General features: G+C 38.8%; 2 protein-coding genes across 5 annotated transcripts in view; one reads left to right on the top strand and one right to left on the bottom strand.

The window, feature by feature from the left end:
- Nucleotides 1-940: 940 nt before the first annotated feature.
- Nucleotides 941-11,275, top strand: Aplip1 (JNK-interacting protein Aplip1). The gene is made up of 8 exons (XM_087346686.1): nucleotides 941-1,088; nucleotides 4,259-4,608; nucleotides 5,146-5,298; nucleotides 5,390-5,506; nucleotides 5,810-5,995; nucleotides 6,670-6,953; nucleotides 7,071-7,249; nucleotides 8,083-11,275. Exons 1-8 carry the CDS (start codon nucleotides 1,006-1,008, stop codon nucleotides 8,153-8,155), a joined length of 1,425 nt encoding a protein of 474 aa, XP_087202812.1. The 5' UTR covers nucleotides 941-1,005; the 3' UTR covers nucleotides 8,156-11,275.
- A 1,487-nt stretch (nucleotides 11,276-12,762) lies between these two features.
- The window catches only part of LOC110836325 (uncharacterized), a 214,051-nt gene continuing 201,663 nt past the window's right edge, over nucleotides 12,763-25,150 (bottom strand). For all 4 annotated transcript variants that reach the window (XM_087346680.1, XM_087346681.1, XM_087346682.1 and 1 more), the window contains 6 exons: nucleotides 23,667-23,773; nucleotides 23,050-23,203; nucleotides 22,501-22,639; nucleotides 21,144-22,416; nucleotides 20,339-20,553; nucleotides 12,763-19,350 (listed from right to left, as the gene is read on the bottom strand). In XM_087346680.1, the coding sequence (XP_087202806.1) occupies nucleotides 19,234-19,350; nucleotides 20,339-20,553; nucleotides 21,144-22,416; nucleotides 22,501-22,639; nucleotides 23,050-23,203; nucleotides 23,667-23,773 (2,005 nt within the window). In that variant the 3' untranslated portion in view covers nucleotides 12,763-19,233. The remainder of the gene's footprint in view (nucleotides 19,351-20,338; nucleotides 20,554-21,143; nucleotides 22,417-22,500; nucleotides 22,640-23,049; nucleotides 23,204-23,666; nucleotides 23,774-25,150) is intronic.

Raw genomic sequence — 25,150 nt, 5'->3', positions numbered from 1 at the left:
TACCAAGATTAAGTAACCTCAAAAAGAGGCGGCCAAGACCCACACTGGGTTGTAGAGCCATAGATGATGATGATTAAGATATTTTAGTGTCCTATAATTTTATTCCCTTCACATTCTCTCCCTTTGCTGCAAATATGTCTTTGTATTCTTATCAGCAGAAAGTAGCGGCTTTGTATTCGGAACGCACCACTAGACTGAGTTTATGTCTCGATTATATTTATAAACATTTCTGGAATTTCCTCAGACCCTTCCTCATTACGTTCCACACGCACCATCAGTTTCATCAATCAAACTTTTCTAAGATTCACCTGTTAGTACAGTCCGAGAGACATAATAAAATTCCTGTGACCTAGGAAGCCCGGTAGGAAATTCCAATTAACCTAACTGCGTGGAGCAAAATTTGTCTATAAAAGTTCGTAGTCACTCAGCTAGTCAAGAAATTCCACGGCTTTTATGGATCCCGAAAGTCATTATCGTATTATCAAGAGCCAGCCGACGATCCGTGTCTTGAACCACATCCAGATCCTTCAACCCTATTTCCTTATGATACATTTTAATATTATCCTCCGACCTACGCCTAAGTCACCGACTAGTATTTTCCCCTAAGGCTTTTCAGTCAATATAATAATCGGTGGAAAGAGGGACAAACAATGAAATTTTAAATTGGCTGTACAATTATTTACCGCTGTGAATAACTACCTGTAAAATTTTGGAGCAGCCCCGTTAGTAATATGTATACAAAATCTACTCCACTGCCGAGGCACTTCACTGTACATATTTTCCATTAGCTGAAAAGGAAATCCAGATCGTCTATGACACCCTCATGGGCGGATGAACCCGAATTCTGAGTCACGCTACTTTACAGAAACCGTCCTCAATCAATATAGCAGATGCCATGGACGCGACGCACACTTCCAGCGTCGTCATAAAGCGAGCTGCGTCGCGCAGAGGATTGTGGGTCGGGTCGAACGAGATGGTGTTAATGGCAGCAGACTGACAATAAACATGGCGGACACTGAGTTTGAAGAATTCCGGCATTATTTCGAAAGACTGCCACAACACATCAAGGCCCCAGCACAGAGTTACACGTGAGTAACTTGATGAAACAATAAATCCTTCTTCCATTTAACCTTTTTGGCTTGCATGTCTGATCGGCTGCCGGGCATCCCCGGCTAATAATTTGGCTGTACGATAATGTAGAATCTACAGTTACATATTTGAATATTATTACTAATGGCAATCATAACATGGCATTAAACATTTAAAAAGCTACGTTTTAATCAGATCGACTATTTATTTTTTGTTGTCCAACTACACGTGTTTTCCACATTAACTACAGATAATAAAAGCATGATGAAGTATCATCTGCCAGCTAGTTTCATCACCAAAACGTTTGAACGGATTTCGATTAAATTTGGTACTGAGCGAAATTAACTTCAATTCAATGCGAATCCTACTTCAGCTATTTAAAGGCCAGTGGTAACTATACAGGGTGATTCAATATTTCCTTTAATAATTTTGAGGATATGTTGTATGACAATAGATAAGTAAAATGCATATTGGTCCTGAAACGTCTCTATTTTGAGATACATCTACTTAAGATGTTCCGTAGTACATGCTAAGAGATTTCCTGATGGAAATTCCTTAGTACTTGCCTGTGTTTGTGGTAACTGCCATCTGTGGTTTGTTCTTATTTCGGATTCCTGAAGGCTGAGAGGCTACAAACGCCACGAAAATAATACCTACCCTTGATTACCTGTACGCGGAAGACGGTTACATGAAGGGTGGAGTATATGCGCGGTTTCTACGGTTTGCAACACTTAATAATTTTAAAGGCTCTCTAAATCAAAACGGAGACGTTTCTGGGCTACTGCGTATTTAATTTTTATGGCCATAAAACATATCCTCAAATTGATGAAAGGCGATATTAAATAATATTGCATGTACAGCCTATTTTAACACTTACTGACTATATTTTGCCATATAGCATTAACCATTTTCTCCTTGTAATAGATAAGCATTTTGTCTTTTATCAGGTTTAAAGAGATTTTTTTTAAATTATCTATAAAAACTTGGTACTTCAGAGGCTTAACAAAGGTTATATATAACTTCAATCGGTATCTAAAACATTGGTCAAAGTGATTCATCGTGCAAAATAAATAGTTCATGACGTACTATGACTACAGATCTCAAGATATTTAACTTCATTTGTAGGTTTCAGATATGTTTATGGTGAAATTTTACAGACCTGCCCAGTTCAAATCATGACTAAAAGAATATCTCCATTTTCCCACACGTCCACGTTTTATTTACTGACGTTCTGGGATATTTCCTTAAAATGGATCGCATCTATCTACGTCATAAACTCACATTCAATCCACATTATCAGTCCAACAGCTTACGTTCAAGCACAACCCAAAACTCAATGTCTCCTTGACAGTTACGTCATAACCACTATAGAACTGGCTTTAAGTTTATGAATAATGCTCTTAGCTAGCGACTGTGACTCGAGGAGTCGAACTGGATGACTACTCATACGATTATAGAATCACAGGTCGAATTCAGAACAGGAGGCAAGATAGATTCAGAAACGAAACTGTCAGACATATGTTTGTTCCTATGCCCATGTACTCATATATGCTTATAGGTAAATGCTTTAAAACTCATCATTCCGAAACACATAACAAACAACGTCATTACTAACATATTTTTATACAAAGCGATTCGTTTTAAGAACTAAAACATCGTGTTTATTTGTTACCGAAACTTCGTTTTAGAATATAAAATCAAAAACGTCTTTGAGAATCAGGACCGACTCGAAATGAATGGAAAACACCAGCTGATGGACCACATGGATAATGTAAGACTTGAGGTTCTCACAGCGGTGAGTATGAAGATTTCCGTCTTCTGGGTTGTTGCACAACAACCCAGAAGACGGAAATCTTCACATGGATAATGTTAGTTTATTAAGCAAAAAAGCTCAAAATAATATATCTTCCTCTTTACACACTTTTCGCTCCCATGTGAAGAATAGGGGACCCTTTCAGAGGTTTATTGATCTATTTAGACATTTGGTAGGGACTCCTTCGACGAGTGATCAGCCCGTCGCAAGGCCTCTACCTGAACACAGGACAGCACAACACAGAAAGTCGCGGACAAACATCCATGCCTTGAGTGGGATTCAAACCCTCGGTCCCAGAGTCCCAAGTCTCTGACCGCGTGGCCACTGTGACCGGCCAAACTAATATATAGGTACATAAATTAGGCTTGTTCTTCGTCTCATGCAGCTATGCGGTTTTGTTCGATTAGCTGTTTATGAGTACACTGAAAAATTCAAAAGACAGATTGGAACTGAAATAAAATTCAGTTGCCTTCTTTTATCTTCCCCCGCCAATACCAAATTTAATCAAAACTCTTTCAGTAGTTTCGTAGACAAAACATACGGACGGACAAACTGTTGGGCAGATACGACCAAACCATTCTGGATTTTGCACATCGCGCAAGGATGCCACGAAGATCTTTAAATACGCCAAAGCTCAAATAAAAACACTCGCATCAGCTAATTCAATACGAGATTCTGTCCATCTTTATCTATTGAACACCGGGACTTCATTAATCATTAAGTGAGACCGCTTTAAGTCTCAAGAAAAGGAGGGAAAACTGCTATGCCAGCAAAAGGGTGACCAAAAGGATTAACTTCACGGAAACTGACTGTACGCTCAGCTAGCCATGAAATTACCCGCATCTGAAGGTTCATTATCGTGTTCACAAAATCCCGCCAGCGGCCCCTGTCTTGAACCACTTAAATCCAGTCCACACCCTCCCACACTATTCCGAAAGATTCATTTTAATATTATCATCTCATCTACGCCTAGGTTTTCTGAGTGATCTCTTAACGCTTCCCAACCAAAATTATGTACGCATTTCTTATCTCAACCACGCACGCCACACTCCCAACACATTTCATTCTTCTTGATTTTAAAATCCTAATTAAACTTGGAGAAGTTTATAAATTATGGAGCTTCTGATCATGAAATTTTCTCCAACCTCCAGCCACTTTATCCCTCTTAGGTACAAATATTCTCCTGAGAATCCTATTTTGAGACACAAACGCTCCAAAAAATAATTATTTTTCGTAAAAATAACTTCAGACAGCAGAACGTGGAATAGAATGTAATATGATAGCTTTGTAATAAATCACTAATGGGACATTCAAAGCAGCGAAGAAACGACTTCAGACTTACATTTGTTGCCTCAGGCTGGTACACGATGTTCTGTTGGACGAAGATTCCAACTCCACGACGTCGAAGAGCGATGGCGAGGAAGATCCCCTTTGCTGTAGCCCCACAAACAGCATCGGCTCAGAGCCACACAGGGCTTCAGGGGACCTCGACGACGACGAAGACGAGGTCACCGCTACAGTGTCCACCGAGACACGAGGCCGTGAAAGAGGCACCCCGGGCTCAGGAGTCAGTCTACCGCTACACGGTGAGGAACAGGGTGGCGGTAGTGGAGGAGACCATCTCTCGACCTGGACAGATCAGCACCGGCTTGGTCCCGGTGAGAGACGGCGTCGCAAGCTACCGGAGATACCGAAGAATAAGAAATGTAAGTCAGACGGTTATCGACACTTCACAGTATCAGCATATCTTCTTGGCGTGCCTAATGATAAAATGCCCAGCGAACAGTTTCATTCGATCTAAATATTCTGGTGGGTATTAAACGTTGACAACGTTGAAGATGTCGTTGTTGGTCTGGCTGGTTGTAATATAGTGTGGACATGTAGGTAGATGCTAACGCTCGCAAGGAACATACTGCCTCCATCTACAGGGCTGAGGAGACAAAGGCGTTATGTTCCTCGGGAACGTTGAGTCCACACTGTGTTACAACCCGGAAAACCAACATCGACATAGAGATTAGGCGCTTAAAATTTACTTTTGTGTAAGTCATTCAAACGCGAAACACTGGCGCCTGTATACACTCAAATGTGCGAATATGTGTTTGCACATTTTAAAAATTAAATTTATAACACGCGCGCCTTACACATTTGATTTAATTGTCAAATTCGTGGAACGGTGTTGAACCAAACCATTATTCTAATGCGAACAAACAGATGAAGATGTGTGTTTCGACTGGCTGTTGCAGCGTCTGTGATGGCGATTGTGCAGCCGTCGTTGGCCGACGAACTGGCAGATCTCATGGACACGGGTGATAGCGTTATGCCTGAATCCCTGCAATTCGCAGTGGGGGGTCAGACGAGGCCCTTGTTCATACTCAAGTGCCATAGCTATCTAAGGGGTAAGTCCTACCGCCTACAGCTCCGCACTACATAAGCAGGACATGAAAATACGAACAGGCGCAGTGCTCATGAAGTTTCTTGTCTTAGCAGATGAGGCCATTTCCCCGGATTCGGAGCGTTTTCACAGTACGGACGTGGATTCGGGCAACTCCACGGCCCACTCGCCAGACGGACTCAAGTCCATGTCACCGCAACTCGGACAGCAAGGTGGGCTCCTGTAAAGCTGTGTTGTCAGAAAAGTCGGAAAGAATTTCTTGAATGTCATAAGAGTGTCTTTCATTCCGAACGAGGAATGGAAACGAGTAGACACGACGAAGAAAAAGAATTCGATGAGTATTGGTCTTTCATTGTTTTGTATGCATGTGAAACTGATCTGTCACATCGAATAAAAACCCTGATGATGGAGGCAGAGACAGTCTCCGAAACGTTTCATTGTAACTTACGTGGCTGATCGCCCAAGAAGACACTGTATTCAGTGATGGATGACAACGCGTGGGTCTTGTTGCGCAGGATTCCGGTCGCCAGAGTCTGCGTCTCCTTCGAGTAGCGGAGGGGTTCCTTTCACACAGTTGGAGCTGCTGGAGGCGACACATAGAGGACTCCACAAGTTCGTGCCCCGACACCACGACGAGATCGAAGTAGAGATAGGTGACCCCATCTACGTGCAGAAGGAGGCCGACGACCTCTGGTGTGAAGGTATTGCACACAGCACAGTTCTGTTTCACGGTCCTGAAAGTATGTTCATTTCAGACAGACTTTCATTTATCACTGATATTACTTACGTCTTGGTACAATTAGCATTAATACAAATGATCCGAATTCAACCTGCTACATGTGTACTCTTACCGAATGGTGCACAAAAAGTTTTATTATCCGTAGCCCAGTCAGAATAGTGACTGGCTACGGACTGGACGACCGGGATTCGATCCCCGACTGGGGCAGAGGATTTTTCCCCTGACCTCTGTGTCCAGACCGGCTCTGGGGCCCACCCAGCCTCCTCTACAATGGGTACCGGGGTCCTTTCCAGGGGTAAAGCCGGCTGGGGCGTGATGCTGACCACTCACCCCCATCTAGTGCCGAGGTCAAGGAAGAGAGGAACTATACCTCCACTCCCCCCAAGTGCCTACATGGCGTATAGTGGGACAAACTTTACTTTACTATTTACTTATATATGAACTGAAAAGAACAAATATTGAAACAGAGGTTTCTGTTAGTCTGGGTTTTCCTTTCAGTTTCCGTTTAAGTACGTAATATTATGTTGGCTCCCACTCTCAGGAAAGTTTTATGTTTATTCGGGTTCATCAGTCTCATACGAAATGAAACATAATACGTAGATTTGTGTATGATTTCATTGCACTGACTGCCGCCAGGGGTGAATTTGCGGTCAGGGAGACAGGGCATCTTTCCATCGGCATATGCTGTGGATATGGACTACAGTGATTTCGACCCCAGTGCACCGAAGGTAAAGAGAGAAAGGTACTTGCTGGGGTATCTGGGTTCGGTGGAAACACGATGCCACAAGGGGAACGTCGTCGTGTGTCAGGCTGTCAAGAAGATAGTAGGAACATCAGGAGTTCCAAAACTCAAACCCCACTCATGCATCCTTGAGGTGTCTGACCAGGGTCTCAGGATGGTAGATCGCAGGAAGCCTTCAGTAAGTTCTTTCTATCTTGACTAAATCTTAGATAATTTAACAACGCCAGTTGACTCTGGCTACATATAAAATATAAAACTGCACCTTATTAAAAGATGATCATTGTGTTGTTACCAGCCTAAGGATGTCCCATGCCACGATTATTTCTACTCATTGAAGAATGTGTCATTCTGCGCATTCCACCCTAGAGACCACCGTTACCTGGGCTTCATCACTAAACACCCACAACTGCAAAGGTTTGCATGTCACGTCTTCATGGGAACGGAGTCCACACGGCCCGTCGCAGAAGCCGTCGGGTGAGATTTTTCTTTATAATTCTTAATGACACAACGTCAGGCGGGATCTATGGGAGATAGGAGTTAAAGGTGACTAAATTTTGTTGGCCCAGGACAGGGTCCGGTGGAGGGCTTTGGTTAATTCGGTGATGAACCTTCCAGTTCCGTAAGCCATCTGGTTGGTTGGGTCCACTATTTGGGAAGCCTGAGGGGAAGAGACCTAGACGTAGATGGGAGGATAATGTCAGGCGGGATCTATGGGAGATAGGAGTTGAAGGAGACTGGATTTTGTTGGCCCAGGACAGGGTCCGGTGGAGGGCTTTGGTTAATTCGGTGATGAACCTTCGCGTTCCGTAAGCCATCTGGTTGGTTGGGTCCACTATTTGGGAAGCCTGAGGGGAAGAGACCTCTGGAGAGACCTAGACGTAGATGGGAGGATAATGTCAGGCGGGATCTGTGGGAGATAGGAGTTGAAGGAGACTGGATTTTGTTGGCCCAGGACAGGGTCCGGTGGAAGGCTTTGGTTAATTCGGTGATGAACCTTCGGATTTGGTAAGCCATCTAGTTAGTTTATGACCACCATATTCTTGTTTTACATTTTCAATAAAATTGCTATAACAGAAGCTGCATATTTCTGAATATCTGTTACCATAAATAAGTTCAGACAGAACCCCATATTTTGTGACACCGTTGTCAATGCAGCTCATAAGCACAAGCTTCCACGACCGTTAAAAATAACAATGGCGTAATGTTTATGGGGTATACACAGATAGATTGGCAATCTCATAAACTTTATTTTTTCCCTCTTAAACACTCACGTGTTATGAGTACATAATTTGGTGTTTTACTTTCAGGAGAGCTTTCAAGCGGTTTTACACCAAATTCATCGAGACAGCTTATCCTATTGAGGACATCTACATTGAATAGAAGAGGTTACTAAACCCTGCCATGACACCATAAACCCCAGCCACACCTGCTTCAACATTCATACACCCTTCTTCTATTTGTCAGCTTCTAAGAGAAAATCCTAACGGTTTACATTAAGACAGGAGGCGGGGAGTTGGACGGTTGGTACGGTCCAATTTGAATTCCAGATAGGGATATCAGAAATGATAATGGAGTGGCATGAACCTCAGTGAGAATGCTGGGTCATTTTGGTTCTCTCATAGTCTACAAACGGACAGCTCGCACAGATTTATGAAAAATGAAAATCGAATTTAGTCAGGACTGTAGAGCGGCACTGCCCCTAGCTTGTTGCTGTTACTTACATATAATCAAAGTTGTGAGCCACAGTTGCATTCCTTTTCATATTTAACCTTTCAATCAAATTGACTGTGGGTCGCACTAGCACGCCACTAAACAATTAAATGAAGGGTTTAGGTCTGGCCAGCAGCCCCATTGTAAGTGATAAGGGTTAAAGGGTGGAATTAGTTTTTTTTATTAAACAATCTGATTACTATCTCCAAGAAAAAGCCAAACATTTCGTAAAATTGCTATTAGTTTATGACATTTCAGAAATCAGTGAATTTTCATGATGATAATGCAATAAAACTCAGAAATACATTCTGTGGGTGAAGTTTTACGTTACTTAAACTAACGCTTTCGCAGTAAAATTAATCTAGTGGATTTCAGTATTGGGTTGAAGTGGGATGTTTTCTGCGATTATGACACCCACAGCAGCGAAGGATGTGCGATAAACCAGATTGAAAGGATAGTAAGTGGAATGCATATTTCCCAGTAACAACACTAAGGTTAAAGCCGGTGGTACACATAGATACCATATTGCTGATGTCTCTGTATTTGATGAATTTCGACCATCTTAGGGTTGTGTAGATCTTGATATATAACTAAAAATTATTAAAAGGCATTCTGTCCCATTTACTGTACTTTGCCCACTTTTGACCTTGATAAAAATGTGTCCTGATTTGAAAACAGATATTTACTAAAATAAGGATCAAACATAATTCATGGGGTCTCCAGATAGACACATCTTTCCAGCTTAGGCGTCTTGAGTGACTGTGTGAATCTCGTGTCCCTTCATACTGTACAGTTAATGTAGAATATTAATTCAAAACACCAAATTATCATTTCAAATGATCTGTCAAAATTATTGATAATGTTATACCTGTTGGACCATCTTCAGTGTATTTTTCTTAATGTGTAAAACCTTACGCGACAGACTGAGAAGAGTAGACGACGATGGTCTGAAAGTGACAAAAACACATCTATCACCATTATAATTTATTCAGATTTGTTGGCATATTGAATGAACACTTACATTCTACAGAATGTGAAAAAAAAAAGAATGTGATTTTAAAAATTATGTATGTAAATAGCAAATTAGAGGAAGAGAACACAGACCCTAAGATTAGTAACATTGCCTAACAAACCTTAACATTCCAGCCCTCATATTTATTAATGCTGTATCATTCACTCCATTAAATATTCTAAATCTCTATGGAGGATTACGGTGAAGAAATGTAAACAGTCTATCAGCAGCTCCATCTACGCTCTGATCAGAAGTATCACACCGAATGCACACCTGAGCATTCTCATCTTTCAAAATAAGAACTATTGTGTAAGATTTGAGGTTTTCACAGCGATGAGTATGAAGATTTCTGTCTTCTGGGTTCTTGCGCTGTGTAGTCTGGTCGATGCTAACCAACGTTTCAGAGGTCATACTGCCTCCGTCATCAGAGTGTGAAGATTTCTGTCTTCTGGGTTGTTTCGCTGTGTAGTCTGGTCGATGCTAACCAACGTTTCAGAGGTCATACTGCCTCCGTCATCAGGGCGATGAGTATGAAGACTTCTGTCTTCTGGGTTGTTGCGCTGTGTAGTCTGGTCGATGTTAACCAACGTTCCAGAGGTCATACTGCCTCCGTCATCAGGGCGATGAGTATGAAGATTTCTGTCTTCTGGGTTCTTGCGCTGTGTAGTCTGGTCGATGTTTACCAACGTTTCAGAGGTCATACTGCCTCCGTCATCAGGGCGATGAGTATGAAGATTTCTGTCTTCTGGGTTCTTGCGCTGTGTAGTCTGGTCGATGTTAACCAACGTTTCAGGGGTCATACTGCCCTGATGACGGAGGCGGTATGACCTCTGAAACATCGTACGTTTCGAACATTCTATATCAGGGGTTCTCAACCCATAGCTCACATGGCTTGCCAATGTGTTTTTGTGCGCTCTGTTAACACGTGTAATAATATTCTCACCTGTACGATGAAACAATAGTTACCTAAAATCAAGAAACGCAGTTCATTAATGCTATCAATATCTTAAATTACCTTTCACTGAGAGTCCTGGGTTCAAATCTGGGATAGTACCTGAAATTATGCCATGACCACTTCCTTCCACATATTTTCCAATTCACTACCATTCTCTTATTCAATGCTATATAGTCTGAGCTACGACAAAGCATCATTAAATAAACTATAAATAAAGAACAACAAATCAAAAATGTGTCTGATGAATGCATGAGGTTCCTGAACACTTGGACAGATGCAAGCAAATCACAACAGACATTAAACCTGATGATGAAGGAGTACTCATGGGAAAGCAGCCTCAGTACCGCACTAATGACAGACTTCGTTACAAAAATGATTAAGTAAGACGCGAATTTGTTTGCAATAAGTTAGTTTTTTTTTTAATAAACTGAAAAGAATTTTCAATAAATTTTCCTTATATAAAGCCTTTCAGCCCATGATTCAATAAGAAAGGGTGAATGGTCCTAGGTCTGGAAATGGTTGAGAGCTCCTGTTTTCGTTGTAACCGAGGGGCCTTCCATTGTCGTCAGTTCCGACTCATGATCATGCCGACGCTTGTGTGGCAGTGGACCAAATCTGAACAGCTTTCTATAAATAACCCTGGGAAAAAACTACAAGATCAATTTAATTTTAGTTTATCAAAAATCCAAGTTTTCATTGTAAACATCTGTATAATATGCTTTCTCCCCTTGTACATAATAAACCCTTCAAATCGGAAATATTTAGTTACTCGTGAAACCAATGTAGAATATAACGTTACAAATAAATAATTATAATACCATCATCTGTCTTGATTTGATTTTTATATTACATGGTAAGGTAAGTGGATGTATGCTAAAGTGAACTGCAAACACAAGTTTTTAAGTGCGCACCTGCATTATTCCAGCACGAGGCCATGCCACTAATAATCGTACAAAATCATAAGTCAATAGAAACAGACGATATGAACAGGCAGGTTGCTTCTGATGGAGTATATTTTCACAAGGCGCTATTTTCAATTAAACCTCTTAGTTAATTTACTGCTTTTGCAACGCTAATAAAGAGCACAAATATGGCTGAACTCTTAAATTTTATTTAGACAAGCCTCAGTTTCAGTGGGTTAATGAAGCAAGAGATGTCATAAACAAAACATGACCGACAAGAGAATGTGTTACTCAGGTGCAGAACACGTCACATTCTTATCTGCTCATCTTTCACGTGAAACATTATATCCATTCTTAAGTACTTCATGTATAAATTAGTAAACTTCAACCTTGAAAAATATCTGTTTTTGGGCACAGGAATAACCACCAAGTTACTTCTTTTCCATATGAGAGTTTTTCTGTATTTCCAAGTCGAATTTGTCACTGATATCAAAGTTACTGCTGCTTTGTTTATTTTGCACGTTCGATAACTTTTAAATTAAGGAGATGAAAATTAAATGGAAATTCTTACAGAAAATAAAATTAAAAATATTTTCTACGGTAAAACAGAATGTGGTGATCTATGATAATTAATCATCTAATCAAATGATGAGTTAAAACCAAGTGAATGCTTCACCTATAATTCTTAACTTAAGTGCATGCCAAATCACTACTTCAATGTAGAAGACAAAACCAAACTAACGATGCTGTAGTACCACCGTTTCTTTCATACTCGACCAGCTCTTAAATAATTACCATGTTGTCAGTAAGTTTAATTCCAACATCTTCCTAACAGAAATACCTGGGACTATGAGAGGCTGACCACTGCCAATAAGAGAGTTTGTCCCTTTAACAACAAAGCATCCTCCCTTATTAAACAGACAGATCTAAAAACATAACCCACCTTGACCAAATATTTCTTTCTGTTACAAACAACAATCTCAAAATCACTACCACAGCATATGTGCAGGTTGTTTGCCTTTCTCCTTAAAAGTGAATGTGCGTGGCGTAGCAGTTATTTGAATGAAGATAATACATACGGTCACCACGACATTAACGACCACCCAACAGACTTCTACCAGTTTCATTAATCACAAGCAATGTTTTAAAAATTTTACTTGTCATTAATAACTTGTTTCACGTGAGATCTTTATCAAATTACTAGCATTTCTACAAAATTGGTACTGACGTGATGGCTCAATTCAAAATGACATAGAACACAGTTTCTAACAGTACTCTTTATGATTTCACAAGCATGAAAAGTATAACCTCTTGTGTAGTATTTTAGATACTTGAATAAAAGTACAGTACATTACTGCATATATAATGGGATTGTGTTTGAACTCCAACATTAAACTACAATTGAGGATAAACTGTTAATGTACAATTTATTCAAACATTAAACTGAGAATAACATTTAACATGTAATTTGAAGTTCTATTTTGAAGTTTTCATGCAACTTTAAAATTTAATGAAAACCTTACATTGTATGGTAAAGAAACTGACATAAAATATCCATTTAATTATTTCCTACAAGTCTGTTCAAAACATTTTTCATGCAGATAATTTTTAGTAAGATACCTGTCAGGTGTTTTAAAATGAATTTTAGGTCTCTTGGCAAAGTGGTTATTATTGTCAGATTTTAAACAATATTGGGGAGTGACACACTTTAGTACAACTCTGCAATCTCACATTTCATACAAATATGTCCCGTGGTTCTCAAATTGGAATGTGGAGAAAACAGATATGACTTCTATATACACTGAATATGTGTAAAGAATGCATAAAAAGCATTATATATTACTAACTAGATTTTGAAAACGTTATCATCCTTCGAGATGCTCCGCTGACCAGTTTTTATTATCAGCAAAATTCTGTCACACATAAGATATGAACCAATACGTTCCGGGACATAGGAAAGAATGTGAGGAGGAAAGATGATGTTACAACACAGCTCCACATTAATATTATATATAATTTCTTGAACCCAAGTTGATTGCACAATAAAATAACTCGTTGTCACTGCACGTTTAATGTGTATGTCATCAGATGAAACAGTAAACAGTCATGGAAATGGAAACCTTCAGCTATAGGAACATTTCAAATATTCCAAGGGAGAATTTAGCTTCACTCTGTCTGATGTTTATTTGGGTAGCAGTACATTTAAATCTCGATAATGGGCATCATAAATGATGTTAGTTTGCGTTTTCTTCATCGAAGCAACCAAGAATTTAATCTATGAAGTAATACAAATGAGAAGAAATAAGATAAAAGAGGACTGTAGAATCATAGATGATGAACAGCTATAGTGAAGAGAATCAGATATTATATGGATGGAAAAGGTGTTTCTGAATGTTATTAATAGCTAAGACACAGGATGAAATACAGCAATAGGGAGAGGAGGATGACTTGGAATTGAAGAAATCAGAATGCTATGAACTACAATGGAGAAAATGACACATGGAAAGGCAACTGGATAAGATTAAACATCAATACAAATTATAAAAACTGGAGAACAATGGGCGAAAAAGACAAATGAAGAATGGAAAATGCAGAAATGAAAACTTTGCAAGAATCTCTTTCCTTCCATCAAATATACTATTATATGCCATACTACTATGCATATCTTAACTCTCTTGCAGCCATGTCACACTGACTGTAAACCCAGATTTAATGCTATCAGTTCAAAAGGCAACAGTCAAGACAACTTTATAACTGGGATGAATATGTGCAAGGAAGACTGCTGTCATATCTCACACAGTCTATAAAGGCATTCAAAGAAACCAGTTAACTCTCTCATATAAATCACTATGAGATGGGAAAAAGACACAAATGTTTTTAAGAGCTAAAGCTAGGAATGGCATTTACATAGCATTTTCAGGTATTAAGCTGTGATGAAGTTCAATCATGTCATAAAGAGATGTAAATTTAATGTAAGGTGTAAAAACGACTACTCTTTCCCAGCATTTAAATTTCAACAAATGAGCAGAGATTACATATTGCTTAATTATATAATTACATATAGTATCCAGACTGGTTTAGACATAGGGAAATTGGAGAGTTAAGAAAGGAAGAGGTACTTACAGGTGCAAGGATGTTTACCAGGAAGGACTTGGGGAACAGACGAAATGTTTTAGTCAAGATATCCTGCCTCCTGCTGGGATGTGAAATTGGTACCTCCACTACACAGCAACATCTGTAAAAATTGTCAGAAAATATCAATTACCTTTGCAAAACTTACATTCTTTGGTTATTACCAACACTTCTCAATTGCAGAAGATATATACAGGTAACCCTCGATTTACGCCGGAGATGCGTTCCTGGACTTACCGCCGTAAATTGAAACTCTTTTTATAATGTAAATCAATTGGAAATCATTGACATGCGTTCCCAGCACCCAAACATTGACGACTTAAGTTCCTCAAAAATTGACTTCGCCTTATCCGTGATAACAATTTCAGTCAAGGGAAGGTTTCTTTGATTCATAGTTACAGTAATCTCTCCATTCTTTCTAAAAGTTTACTCTGATATAACTCACTTGCGTTGCACTTACTCTCGTAGCCTGTCGCATTGACTGTTTTATTTTATATGAATTTTTCATTATGGTAGTAACAGTGGAAGGAGGCAACTTCATACTTCTGCACACATTACGACGGGTATCACCACCTTCTATTCTGCGAATTACGTCCATCTTATCTTCTAACACAATAGACCTACGCAACTTTCTAGCAACACATTCACTTCTCTTACCAGACATGGCGGCTCTTCTACAATTTATAAATATAAAACAGTTGCTACTGCAGAATAGTGGTCGAACAACAACACAAACACGTTTAGCACACAGTTTTCAGCACATTCAATGTGTCAACAAGAAGTGAACTGAGTGCACTTTTCCTTACTCCCTTATCAGGCTGAACGCACACCGTGAAGAGTGACCAATGCTCACGTGACTATTGAGCAATGCTGGCAGATTTTTAGGAGATTATCTCGCAACAACTCAGCAATGAGTGCAGAGGTGACCGTATTTATAATTTTTATTCAAAATCAGCGATGTAAGAATTACGATTTAGTATAAGAATTAGTACGAGAAACATGGTAAAACGTTGTAAATAATAGTAAAATATATTTTTTCCACTTTTTGACTTGCTGGTTTCAAAAGTGGCGTTATTCTGAATCAGCGCAAATTGAAGCGGCACAAATCGAAGGTTACCCGTACTGTCAAATGAGATGAGATGATTGTGAGTGACAAATACATAAGGATTTGGAAGGAGGTGCAGTGGTCCATTTAAAGATACTATCTCAGCATTTGTCTTGGAAGAATAAGAACCGAGAAAACACTCGGGACATGCAGTAACCTAAGCAAGATTCAAACTGGATAGCTTCTGAAAACAACTTTTGAGCAATATTACAGCATCAACCTGCTTGGTGCAAACCTCAGAAGAAAACAAAGTCCCTGCTTCATTTACTTACAAGAAAGGGACCCTTGAATTCCTATCCATTTCCATCACTGGCAAACATAGCACTACATAAGACATGAGAACATGGAAACCACAAACAGGCCTTACCAATGTTTTCAAATAATTAGTACATGGGACCAGCAGTAACATAACAGTTCATTTTTTGAAATGGAAAAGGAACTCTTGCTAGGGGACAAAGAGTGTATTATGAACAAGGTCAAACTACTACTAAACCACAGTCAATATTCTCTTGGCTGTAGATGTAAGGCCTCATGACAGCATACACTCTGTGACATTACATGTGGTATTCAAACTTAAGGAAAGACGCGATAACCATGCACAAGTATGGCACTGGATCCACAATTAAAACACATTATGGCTGTGGACGTCAAACTGCAGACTTAAAAAAACAATAATTATAATAGTAATAATAATAACTACTAAGCATTAACAGTGTTAACATGTGGGGAGGTTCTGAACAAACACAGCAACAGTTCTTCAATCTGCTTAACTTGATTGTATAACCTATTTCTGCAGTTGGAATGCAAACTGTCAGAGTATCCAGTATTTTGCTTTGAGGTATGATGTTTCTTGGTATACATCTCTGCCATGCTCGTCATCACCGGATCCTGTATTTTCCACTAAGACATGTACCTAAACAAGCCTGTGACAGATGCCATGAAGGAGGATGTTGTCTCCTGCACATCACAACACACCACAAAATAACATAGTTCTTCTTGAGGTGGTGTCAGCCCAAAGAATCCAAACTAGACTCCTACGATGTCTCTCTACCAAGTTTAAATATGATAATCAAGTTCAGTCTTATGTATATCAGTCTATGAACACCATCTTGAGCAGGTTTCAATATGTACAGTGCCCATAAAGAAAATGTTGCCATCTCAGAAAAAAAAAACAATAATAAAGAAAGATAGAACAGTTATTACTATGTACATATGAACTGAACACTAGATTAACTCTATTTTGGAACATGAAGTTGCTATATCAAACAGGCTGAGTACCATGTCATAAACAATTAACAAATAATGAGTCCATGTCTTGCTTGCTTGGATGAACCGAATTCAGGAAAATTATTTTATTGGGATGTCACCTTGTTTGATAATCATGTGTGCTCTGACTCGGCTTACAATTGGACACAGCTGAGCAGGCTGCATCAGTCCATCATGTAAAGCAATATGATGGCACCAGGGCTCCAGAAATACAATTTAAATCTGCTACATATTAAAAAATCACTGGTTTACAGCCTCTCAGTGTACAAGTGACACAACTTGAGTTGACAAAGAGTGGTCAATTGCATGAAACAAAATATAGTGAAATTAAAATCAGTCATCTACAGTTTCAAGCCTTGTAACAGGTATTGAACACTCTAAAATTATCTATTTATTATATTTTATTACAGATGAGACTGGGGACAAAAATATTTTTGCCATCACTATCTGTCAACTTTCTCACATTCAGTGGATTAACATATTTCTGGAGTTCTGGATGGAACTATCATTGCAAGGGCACTGCAAGTTTGAAATATTCTAACAATAAAAAAAATTATTTTTTTAAATGATACAAAATTGTGTGTTTCTCATTTTAGTAAAAGTAAAAAATACAAAACTGGATATCTTCTGAAAAACAGAAGGCACTTGATAATTAAAAAATGTATAAAAGTGATGACTAGCTGAACTATTTAAATAAACTATCTGGAATTTTTGTGTGTTGGTGAGTAGTGAAATTACAACTGCTGTGCCCTTAATATATAGATGTACTGTGATGGCCTTGGCATGCCTAGCCAGTTAATAAGAGAAAAGCTTCAAGCAAAGGGAAAGAAAGAGGTATGGAGCATAAAGGTACAGACTAGGTAGGGCTAATACAGGTACTGTAGTATGTAAGCAGCCAGGTCAAAATATAACAATGCATATGCCTCAATCAGCTGCCACCAACATCACACAACAAAATGAGACTTACAATGTTATTCCCTTGAATATTAACTACACAGAGTGATTCATTCAACAAATAGTTTTGAAGGCAAAACAGAACTGATATGTCTTAACCATAGAGTACATTGTCCAGTTAGGTTCGAGGCTTTCACAGCTGAGACACAGAGAGTATGGGTCACCCTCATTAAAAGTTCATAGACAGAGAAATATAACAGTCATACCTAGGCAGCTTGATGCTTGCCCACACCAGATGGCTACATAGCAATAATACACGTAGAAACACATTCTTTTAAAAAGTGTAACATAACAAACAATCTATCTGGCAGATTTTATTTACATTTTCAGTCCTGACATTGTAACATTCCTAGCAATGTCTGACAGACTAATATCTATTTTGTGTAAAGAAACCTGATCTCTTACCATCACAATACTCAAAAAAAGTAAAGCAATGTGGGTCTTTTAAAATTTGTAAGACTTGAAAAAAATTTCCTTTTAAAATTTCATTTTCCTTTCTTCCTCTTCAAATTAAAATTTTTGATTGTCATAATCTTGACATATCAGCTTTCCATAGAATAGTCTTTGACACTTACAAATAAAATAAATTAACTACAGCTCTCAACTTTGGTGCAGAGCAAAAAGCCCCCTGGCTGGTATAGGAGCCATATAAGCAAGAACTGCCTTCCTACTCTGAATGTGTAAAAGTAACATTTCTGATAGAGTATGAATAACATGACAAACTAACCAAATTTCTCAAATCAGAGTCCAAGTTTTGTACATCCACCAAATTTCAAACATAAAGTATTTAAATGGCAGTGACAGAGACACTATGAATCTCAATTACACAACTATAAACCTAACTTGGCAGCAAACTCCAAAGATTGAAACAGAGCACCTTGTTTTCACTCTCAGAATGTTTGGTGAATGACCTCTGTGTAGTTAATACTCAACAGTTATTCTGATGGGACTGATAATTTGTCATAATTAACACCACATACGATGTGTGTGAGACGGGGATTAGGTTTCAGGATGTATTCTGCTATGCTGCAGTAGCTAGACTATGAAAAGGATAAAAAAACATATACATATGAATCACATTAACATTTAACAGCTGAGTGCTTTGAGTGTAGGCCTACTTTCCTGGTACAGTACATTTAATGAGCTATGTGGAGTTGTCTCAAAAAATGTGCTAGCTGTAGCTATTTGCCTTCTTGCAATATGCTGTAATTTACAAATTTCTTCCGACTTCATTTGGTCCATTACAAAGTTGCAATCTCACACTGAAATTCAAACCTGAGCTTGGCTGCCTGAGATATGGCATGCAGCTCAGCCATGTGTTAAAGTCCACAACAGTGCCACATTATTTTCACTTGGTAACAAGCACCTCAAATGACAACACCATTAACAGTGCACCTTTGGTTAACTTCTGAATCCATCCATTTAGACGCCAACATCCTGGTTCATCCTGCAGACAGTCAGCTTCTTATTGTTGCAGTGTATGTTATGGTGGTCCTGCTGTAATGTCATAAGTTCTTGTTCCTGTTTCTTTTGCTGGGCCTACAAAATTAATGGAAGACTTTCAATGTGCTTACTATTCATATCGAAAGAAAGTTTAAATTTAAACAACTAGGCATACAAAAGAAAAAAAATTAACTCTCTTTACATGCTGCATAATGCTGGATGTAAGTAAAATTAAAAAATAATAAAAAAAACAAAATAAAAAAACAGAAAACAACAACAACAACAACAGAAAATTAAATATTACTAGACACTATGTGTTGCTATCATAATGTATAAAACAAAGACAACAATGCTCACATAAAATCATATTGTCAGAAAACCAAGAAACTAATAATTTCTATGTAACCCAATTATCCCCCATACACGTGCAAGTGGAAACACTTTAAAAGTTATACCTCATCTAACCTAACACTATAACTTCAAAAGACATTCTACTAGTGTGTGCAAAATACTGAAAATAAATCTTTTTCCACCTGCATCATTCTCTGAGAACTGCTTACAAACTTTTCTTTTCAAAAATAAATGTATGTTTAATATTCGGCTGCAATGCTGCAACTTCTTCACACATGTACATGAAACAGTGAATTTTGTTCTTAAAACTTATCAAAGATTAAACTATGAATATTAATGCTTTAACAGATTCCTTGCCAAAAAGCATCACACTTTATAAAAGCAATATATGTACCTATGTACTTGTGTATGTACATACGCATATGGCCTAAGGTAATGGTACTGATAGTATGCAATAGCGTGAAATAACACGGACAGAAACTTGTTTCCTTATCCCCTCGATTCTCACCAAGAGCCCAAGTACAAGTAACATATGGCATAAAAAACTGTGGTAATACATCTGAATTTTATGACAAAATTTTAAATGGAGGACGAATAAGTAATATGTCTAAATTGTAGTCAAAAAGCACAGTTCATATACCAAAAAGTATGGTTATTAATGGTTAGTGTGATCAAAATAGTACACAATGGTATACAAAGGCAAGTTGGTTTAGCAAAAGTGACTCACAATTACCTTGATTTGTGAGATCTGTGGTCTCAGCACTTTGCTGGCAATGTTAAGTGGGTATTGCTGCATGTCCTCTTCAATCAGGTTGATGTTTCGTCTTTGCAGCTGCAGATTGGTACCAAGCTCACGGTGAGTCTGCACTAGCCGCTGCTCTACTAGAGGGAGTTGTTCATTGACTGATGGCTGCTCTGATACCAATCCCACATCATCAAATAGCTGACCTATAAGAATGAGTAATATTAATTACAATTTTTTTTTACACTTATTCCTCCTATAAAATGGCGGAAAATATCTGTTTCTTTACAATAAAATATTCAATGCATGTTTATATTAAAATATTAGAAACAAATGACTTATCATGTGTCCAGTGCAGAAAAAAATAAAAAAATAAAGTGTGTGTCACTTCTGTTTCATGATCTAAATAATCAATACTGAATAAGCAAATATCACTTACAAAATATCTGTATGACCAGGCATAGAATATAACGCTAAGCCTACTCATGAAACTTCAAGTTGATTTGCTAACTTAAAGTCTTTGGGGAAAAAAGAAAAAAAAAACTTTGCTATCACCACCACCACCACAGCAAAGCCTACTACTTGTAACTTCACAACAATGAGAAGAATACAGATTGTTTTATAATTTTTTAAATGGGACATTTATTCATTTAGCCCTCCACGTAACAAAACTGAATAACACAAAACAAAATCCCAGCTTCTCATGCCAATAAGCCTGATTAAAATCTTCATTTTCTTGAAGAAAGCTAATGCCTTTATTTTCTAATTTACTTTTCATAATAAAAGCCTCACAAACCTGTAGGAGGGAGCAGCATGCTGGTGTTGCCTGCCAGAAGGTCGGTCAGGTCAGTGTCCAGCGTTCCCAGTGAGGAAAAGGAGTCACCAGGACTGAGCATACTGGTCATCTCCCCTGCATCTGTGACACCACTACTCCGCCCTAGACCATAGCTGCCGATGGAGGTATAGTGGGGAGGCGAATGTGACCCTGGAGGACCAAAGCTGTCCAAGAAATTTCCATGTCCTACATCTACACTAAAAGAAGTCACTTGTGTGGGGAGCTGAGATGAAGGAGAGTGAGCACTGTTTAGAAAATGTGCTGGGCTGAACTCCAGCATGCTATTGCTGCCACGAACAGGAGACTGTGGGCCTGGACTGGGGGTGCCAGCTATTACATTGAGCGGTATGTACATCATGGGAGCAATGGGGGAAGTGGGGTTGGGACTATGAACAAGAGTTTGATTTATTTTTACAGTGAAGTTCCCTGGTGAGCGCTGGAATTCAGAGCGCTGGAATTCAGGAGTAACAAAATCACCAACTGCTGGAGAAACAGGACTCGGTGCACTGGGTTCTGAGAATCCCCTTGCAACACAGTGTAAGAGGGAATTAGCAGGAGGACTCGTGACAAGAGAGTCTCGCATCATGATAAGTCGAAGCTGTTCATCTGGTGTCCTCCTAGGTTCATCCATTGTGGGACTCTCAAGATGAAGTTGGGCTGAAGGTTCAGTGGGGCGTCTTTCCCTTCGCCGAGCATAGCTCACATGCTGACGCTTAGAACTACTCTGTACCTCACAGTCTGCAATGTTACTTGTCCGCTTCAACACTGGATTTGCTTGTGTTCTCAACCCTGTCATGCACTCTGGCATATTTCCAGCCTGATTTGCCTGTACACTAACCACAACAGTCTCTTGCCTTCGAGGTGGCACTGGTGGTGGAGGTCGAGGAACATGCTCTGTCTTAACAGAAGACACTAAAGATGTTATAACAGATTCACGTTTCACCATAGACCAAGCAGAATCTGTCTGTACCCTTGAAGGTGTTCCAGGGATGGTCACAGTAAGTGGTCTTGTAGGTGAGGTAGGCCCCACATGAGACAATGACATAAGTGGGTCAAGGCCCACTTTTGCTGCCTGTATTGTTGCAGGAGGAAGAGCCTTCGAATAGTGTACAACCTTCATATATTGGGTATCTGATACCTCAGGGCGCCTCTCCTCTTCTCCACCCTGATCATCCTCTGTTGCAGGGATGTTGGAAATAAGTTGTGAAATAGCTACCTCCAACAGGTCTGATTCCTGTAATCATAACACAGTCTCAAAGTCATTCTATTTTATCACATTTTCATCAATTCAAATATTGGGCATGATTCTTTTACTTACCAGGGGGCCAGACGTGACAGTGGAAGTGGACGGGATGGAAGCGGGAGGAAGTGGAGCTGGCTGCTGGCTAGATGCTGTCAAGATGTTGGCAGAGAACCGAGCCTTCATCTCTCGCACAAGTTGCACACCTTCTTCCTCCCTAAACACAAGACAATTGTTATGCTGGATGGTATTCACTGCACAGCCTTAAATTTTAAGCATCATGTCAGGAGGATTCAATTTTAAGAGCTACCACTAATATATAAAAAATTATGTCAGTATTACATAAAGCAAGCACCTGAAGACAAAGCAAAACCAAATCCTAAAATATCATGTACGTCAATCTCAGACAATGGACACTGTTCAATATACCATTGGTGTAATATTTTATATATCCAGGGCAGAATAATTATTTGAGCAGAGCCTCATGATGGAGGCAGCAAGGACCTCTGAAACATCAGTAAACTCCTACCAGACTACACAGTGCAACAACCCAGAACACAGTCATTTTCATACTCATAGCAGCGAAAACCTGAAATCCTACTGTTAATAAATTCGCTGATAACTTACGACACAAGGGTATTGATGCATATGAAGGAAACTATCTTCTGGCTGTCCTTGTCATACTCAAGGTAGCCATGAGTACGCAAGTAAATATACTGGCCGGTCTTGCACAGAAGCCTGTAGCAACTGCTGCCATAACTCCCTTTACCACGATCATACACTGTAACAAAAATACAAGGTGATCACATTTTACGGTTGTCTACAAATGTGCTTATATATTCAAGGACTTCCTACATAAATAACTACATTTTTTAGTGAAAAGTTGATAGCAGTGAAGTCAGTCAAAAAATTCCCATGAACTACCAACAGGTGTTCTAACATTGTCATATTAATTATTACTGTGTATACATATCACAATCTTAAGTCAAACGCTACACATCACAATAATTCACGACTTTGTGCAATCATAAGAGGAAGAAGAATACATACTACAGATACAGAACACCTACTGAAACTGACTATTAGTTTCCAATATGCAACAATCAGTGCTACAGTGCAACCAAGTCACCCATCAATCTGACTGATTTCTAGTGCAAGAGCTTCAGCTCCCAGTCTGGCAATAAGAATTATAATCATGGGTATGATATTTAATTACTGCATTAGCAATCAATAAGGTTACGTACTCTGTCGTAGAGCTACAATTGTAAAGCGTACATCATCCTTATGCATAAACTTGAAGGCAGACTCTCCTGTAATCTCCTCGGCCATGTAGCCTGCCACCACCGAGATCCTGTAAACACAAATTAAAAATTTCACTGCCTTAACAATCTTCTCTACTGAAATTCAACATTTCAGGGAGTAATAATTAATATATTCAAACTTACATATTAAATATCACTTAAACATGCCTCTGTATGGATGGAAGTAGTCGTTACCTACTAAAAATAGTACCAAAATATCTCCACATAAAAAAATGCTGCTACACACTAATGACACCCACTATGAGACTTCCATATGCATATCACAAGACAGTATTTATAACAGAAAATGTTTTGTTGTGTGTTAAGAAATATACAATATTTTGATACACCCCCGACAAGTCCTTAATATTCTGTTCATATTTTTGCAGAATACTGACTGAATCTTGCAGCTTATTCAATGATTATGTTTCAACTGCAGATGTAATACAGCATCGAATGATATGGAAAGATAATTTTGAATGGTGTGGTGGAAGGGAATCACAGCGGCAAGGTTCAAGGTACTGCCACATCATTTGCCTTAATACACAGAAAGAACTAAGAAAATTCCAAGTCACGAAACCAGGTACCCTATATGAGATTCAAACCACACACCCTTGCCTTCTGACATCATAAACATTACCATATAACTTACTTTTCAGTTGTAAGTCAAGTCACACTACCTGCACGTCTCCATGTAAATATAGAACAACAATTTTTTTGAAACTGAAGCTGCCACGTGTCAGTTATGTAATAAACTTGTTACTTGCAGTTAACAAAAACCAAATATCTTTAGGACTCAACAGACAGTAAGATTTCTTAATTAAAAGTACAAGGTTATTACAAATGATTTACATATATAATTTATTTTCAACGAACTAGTTGGCCTAGAGAAGTGGTGTATTAAGTGAAACAGTCACCAATACGGCCTCAATCAATTTTGGTCAATTTGTAGCTTAGATGCGTCATGTTTGTGTTGAACTAAGTATGTATTTATTATTCCAGTCTATACACATTTAACAACAACATTTTAAAATTAAGTTTGTGTATAGACTGGAATAATAAATACATACACAATTTTGGTCACTTTTACAGAAGTCAGATGTGTCAAGTACAGAAATTTAAGACAGCCAAACCGTGTGAATGTAGTACACTGTTGCACAAGTTTGCTTGGCATCCGTCGTTTGCTGTCTCTGCAATGCACTGTCCTGTAAGTTAGCATGGTATGAAGTATAAGTCTGATTAAAGTTTGCTCTACTGACTTCAGTCCAAACACTTGGTAACTTAGTAACTCAAAAAGTTCTTATTTAAGTTGGCAAGTTCGAGATGACACTATGTAAGGCAAATCATGTCCTGCCCTTACAAACTGAGTTAGATAACTTGAAATATCTAATTTATAACACAATGCACCACTGAACAAGAAACATCTG

Source organism: Zootermopsis nevadensis, unplaced genomic scaffold (genome assembly GCF_977971745.1).
Source record: "Zootermopsis nevadensis isolate Lab colony 2312 unplaced genomic scaffold, Znev_1.0 Znev_ptg000010l, whole genome shotgun sequence".
NCBI lineage: Eukaryota > Metazoa > Arthropoda > Insecta > Blattodea > Termopsidae > Zootermopsis > Zootermopsis nevadensis.
This window is presented reverse-complemented; position numbering and strand designations above follow the sequence as displayed.

Excerpts from the sequence above, each read along its gene's own strand:
- Aplip1 (XM_087346686.1), top strand. The coding sequence starts at position 1,006 with ATGGCGGACACTGAGTTTGAAGAATTCCGGCATTATTTCGAAAGACTG. Across the intron at positions 1,089-4,258 it reads GCCCCAGCACAGAGTTACAC|GCTGGTACACGATGTTCTGT; the intron begins GTGAGTAACTTG and ends TTGTTGCCTCAG. Across the intron at positions 5,299-5,389 it reads GTGCCATAGCTATCTAAGGG|ATGAGGCCATTTCCCCGGAT; the intron begins GTAAGTCCTACC and ends TTGTCTTAGCAG.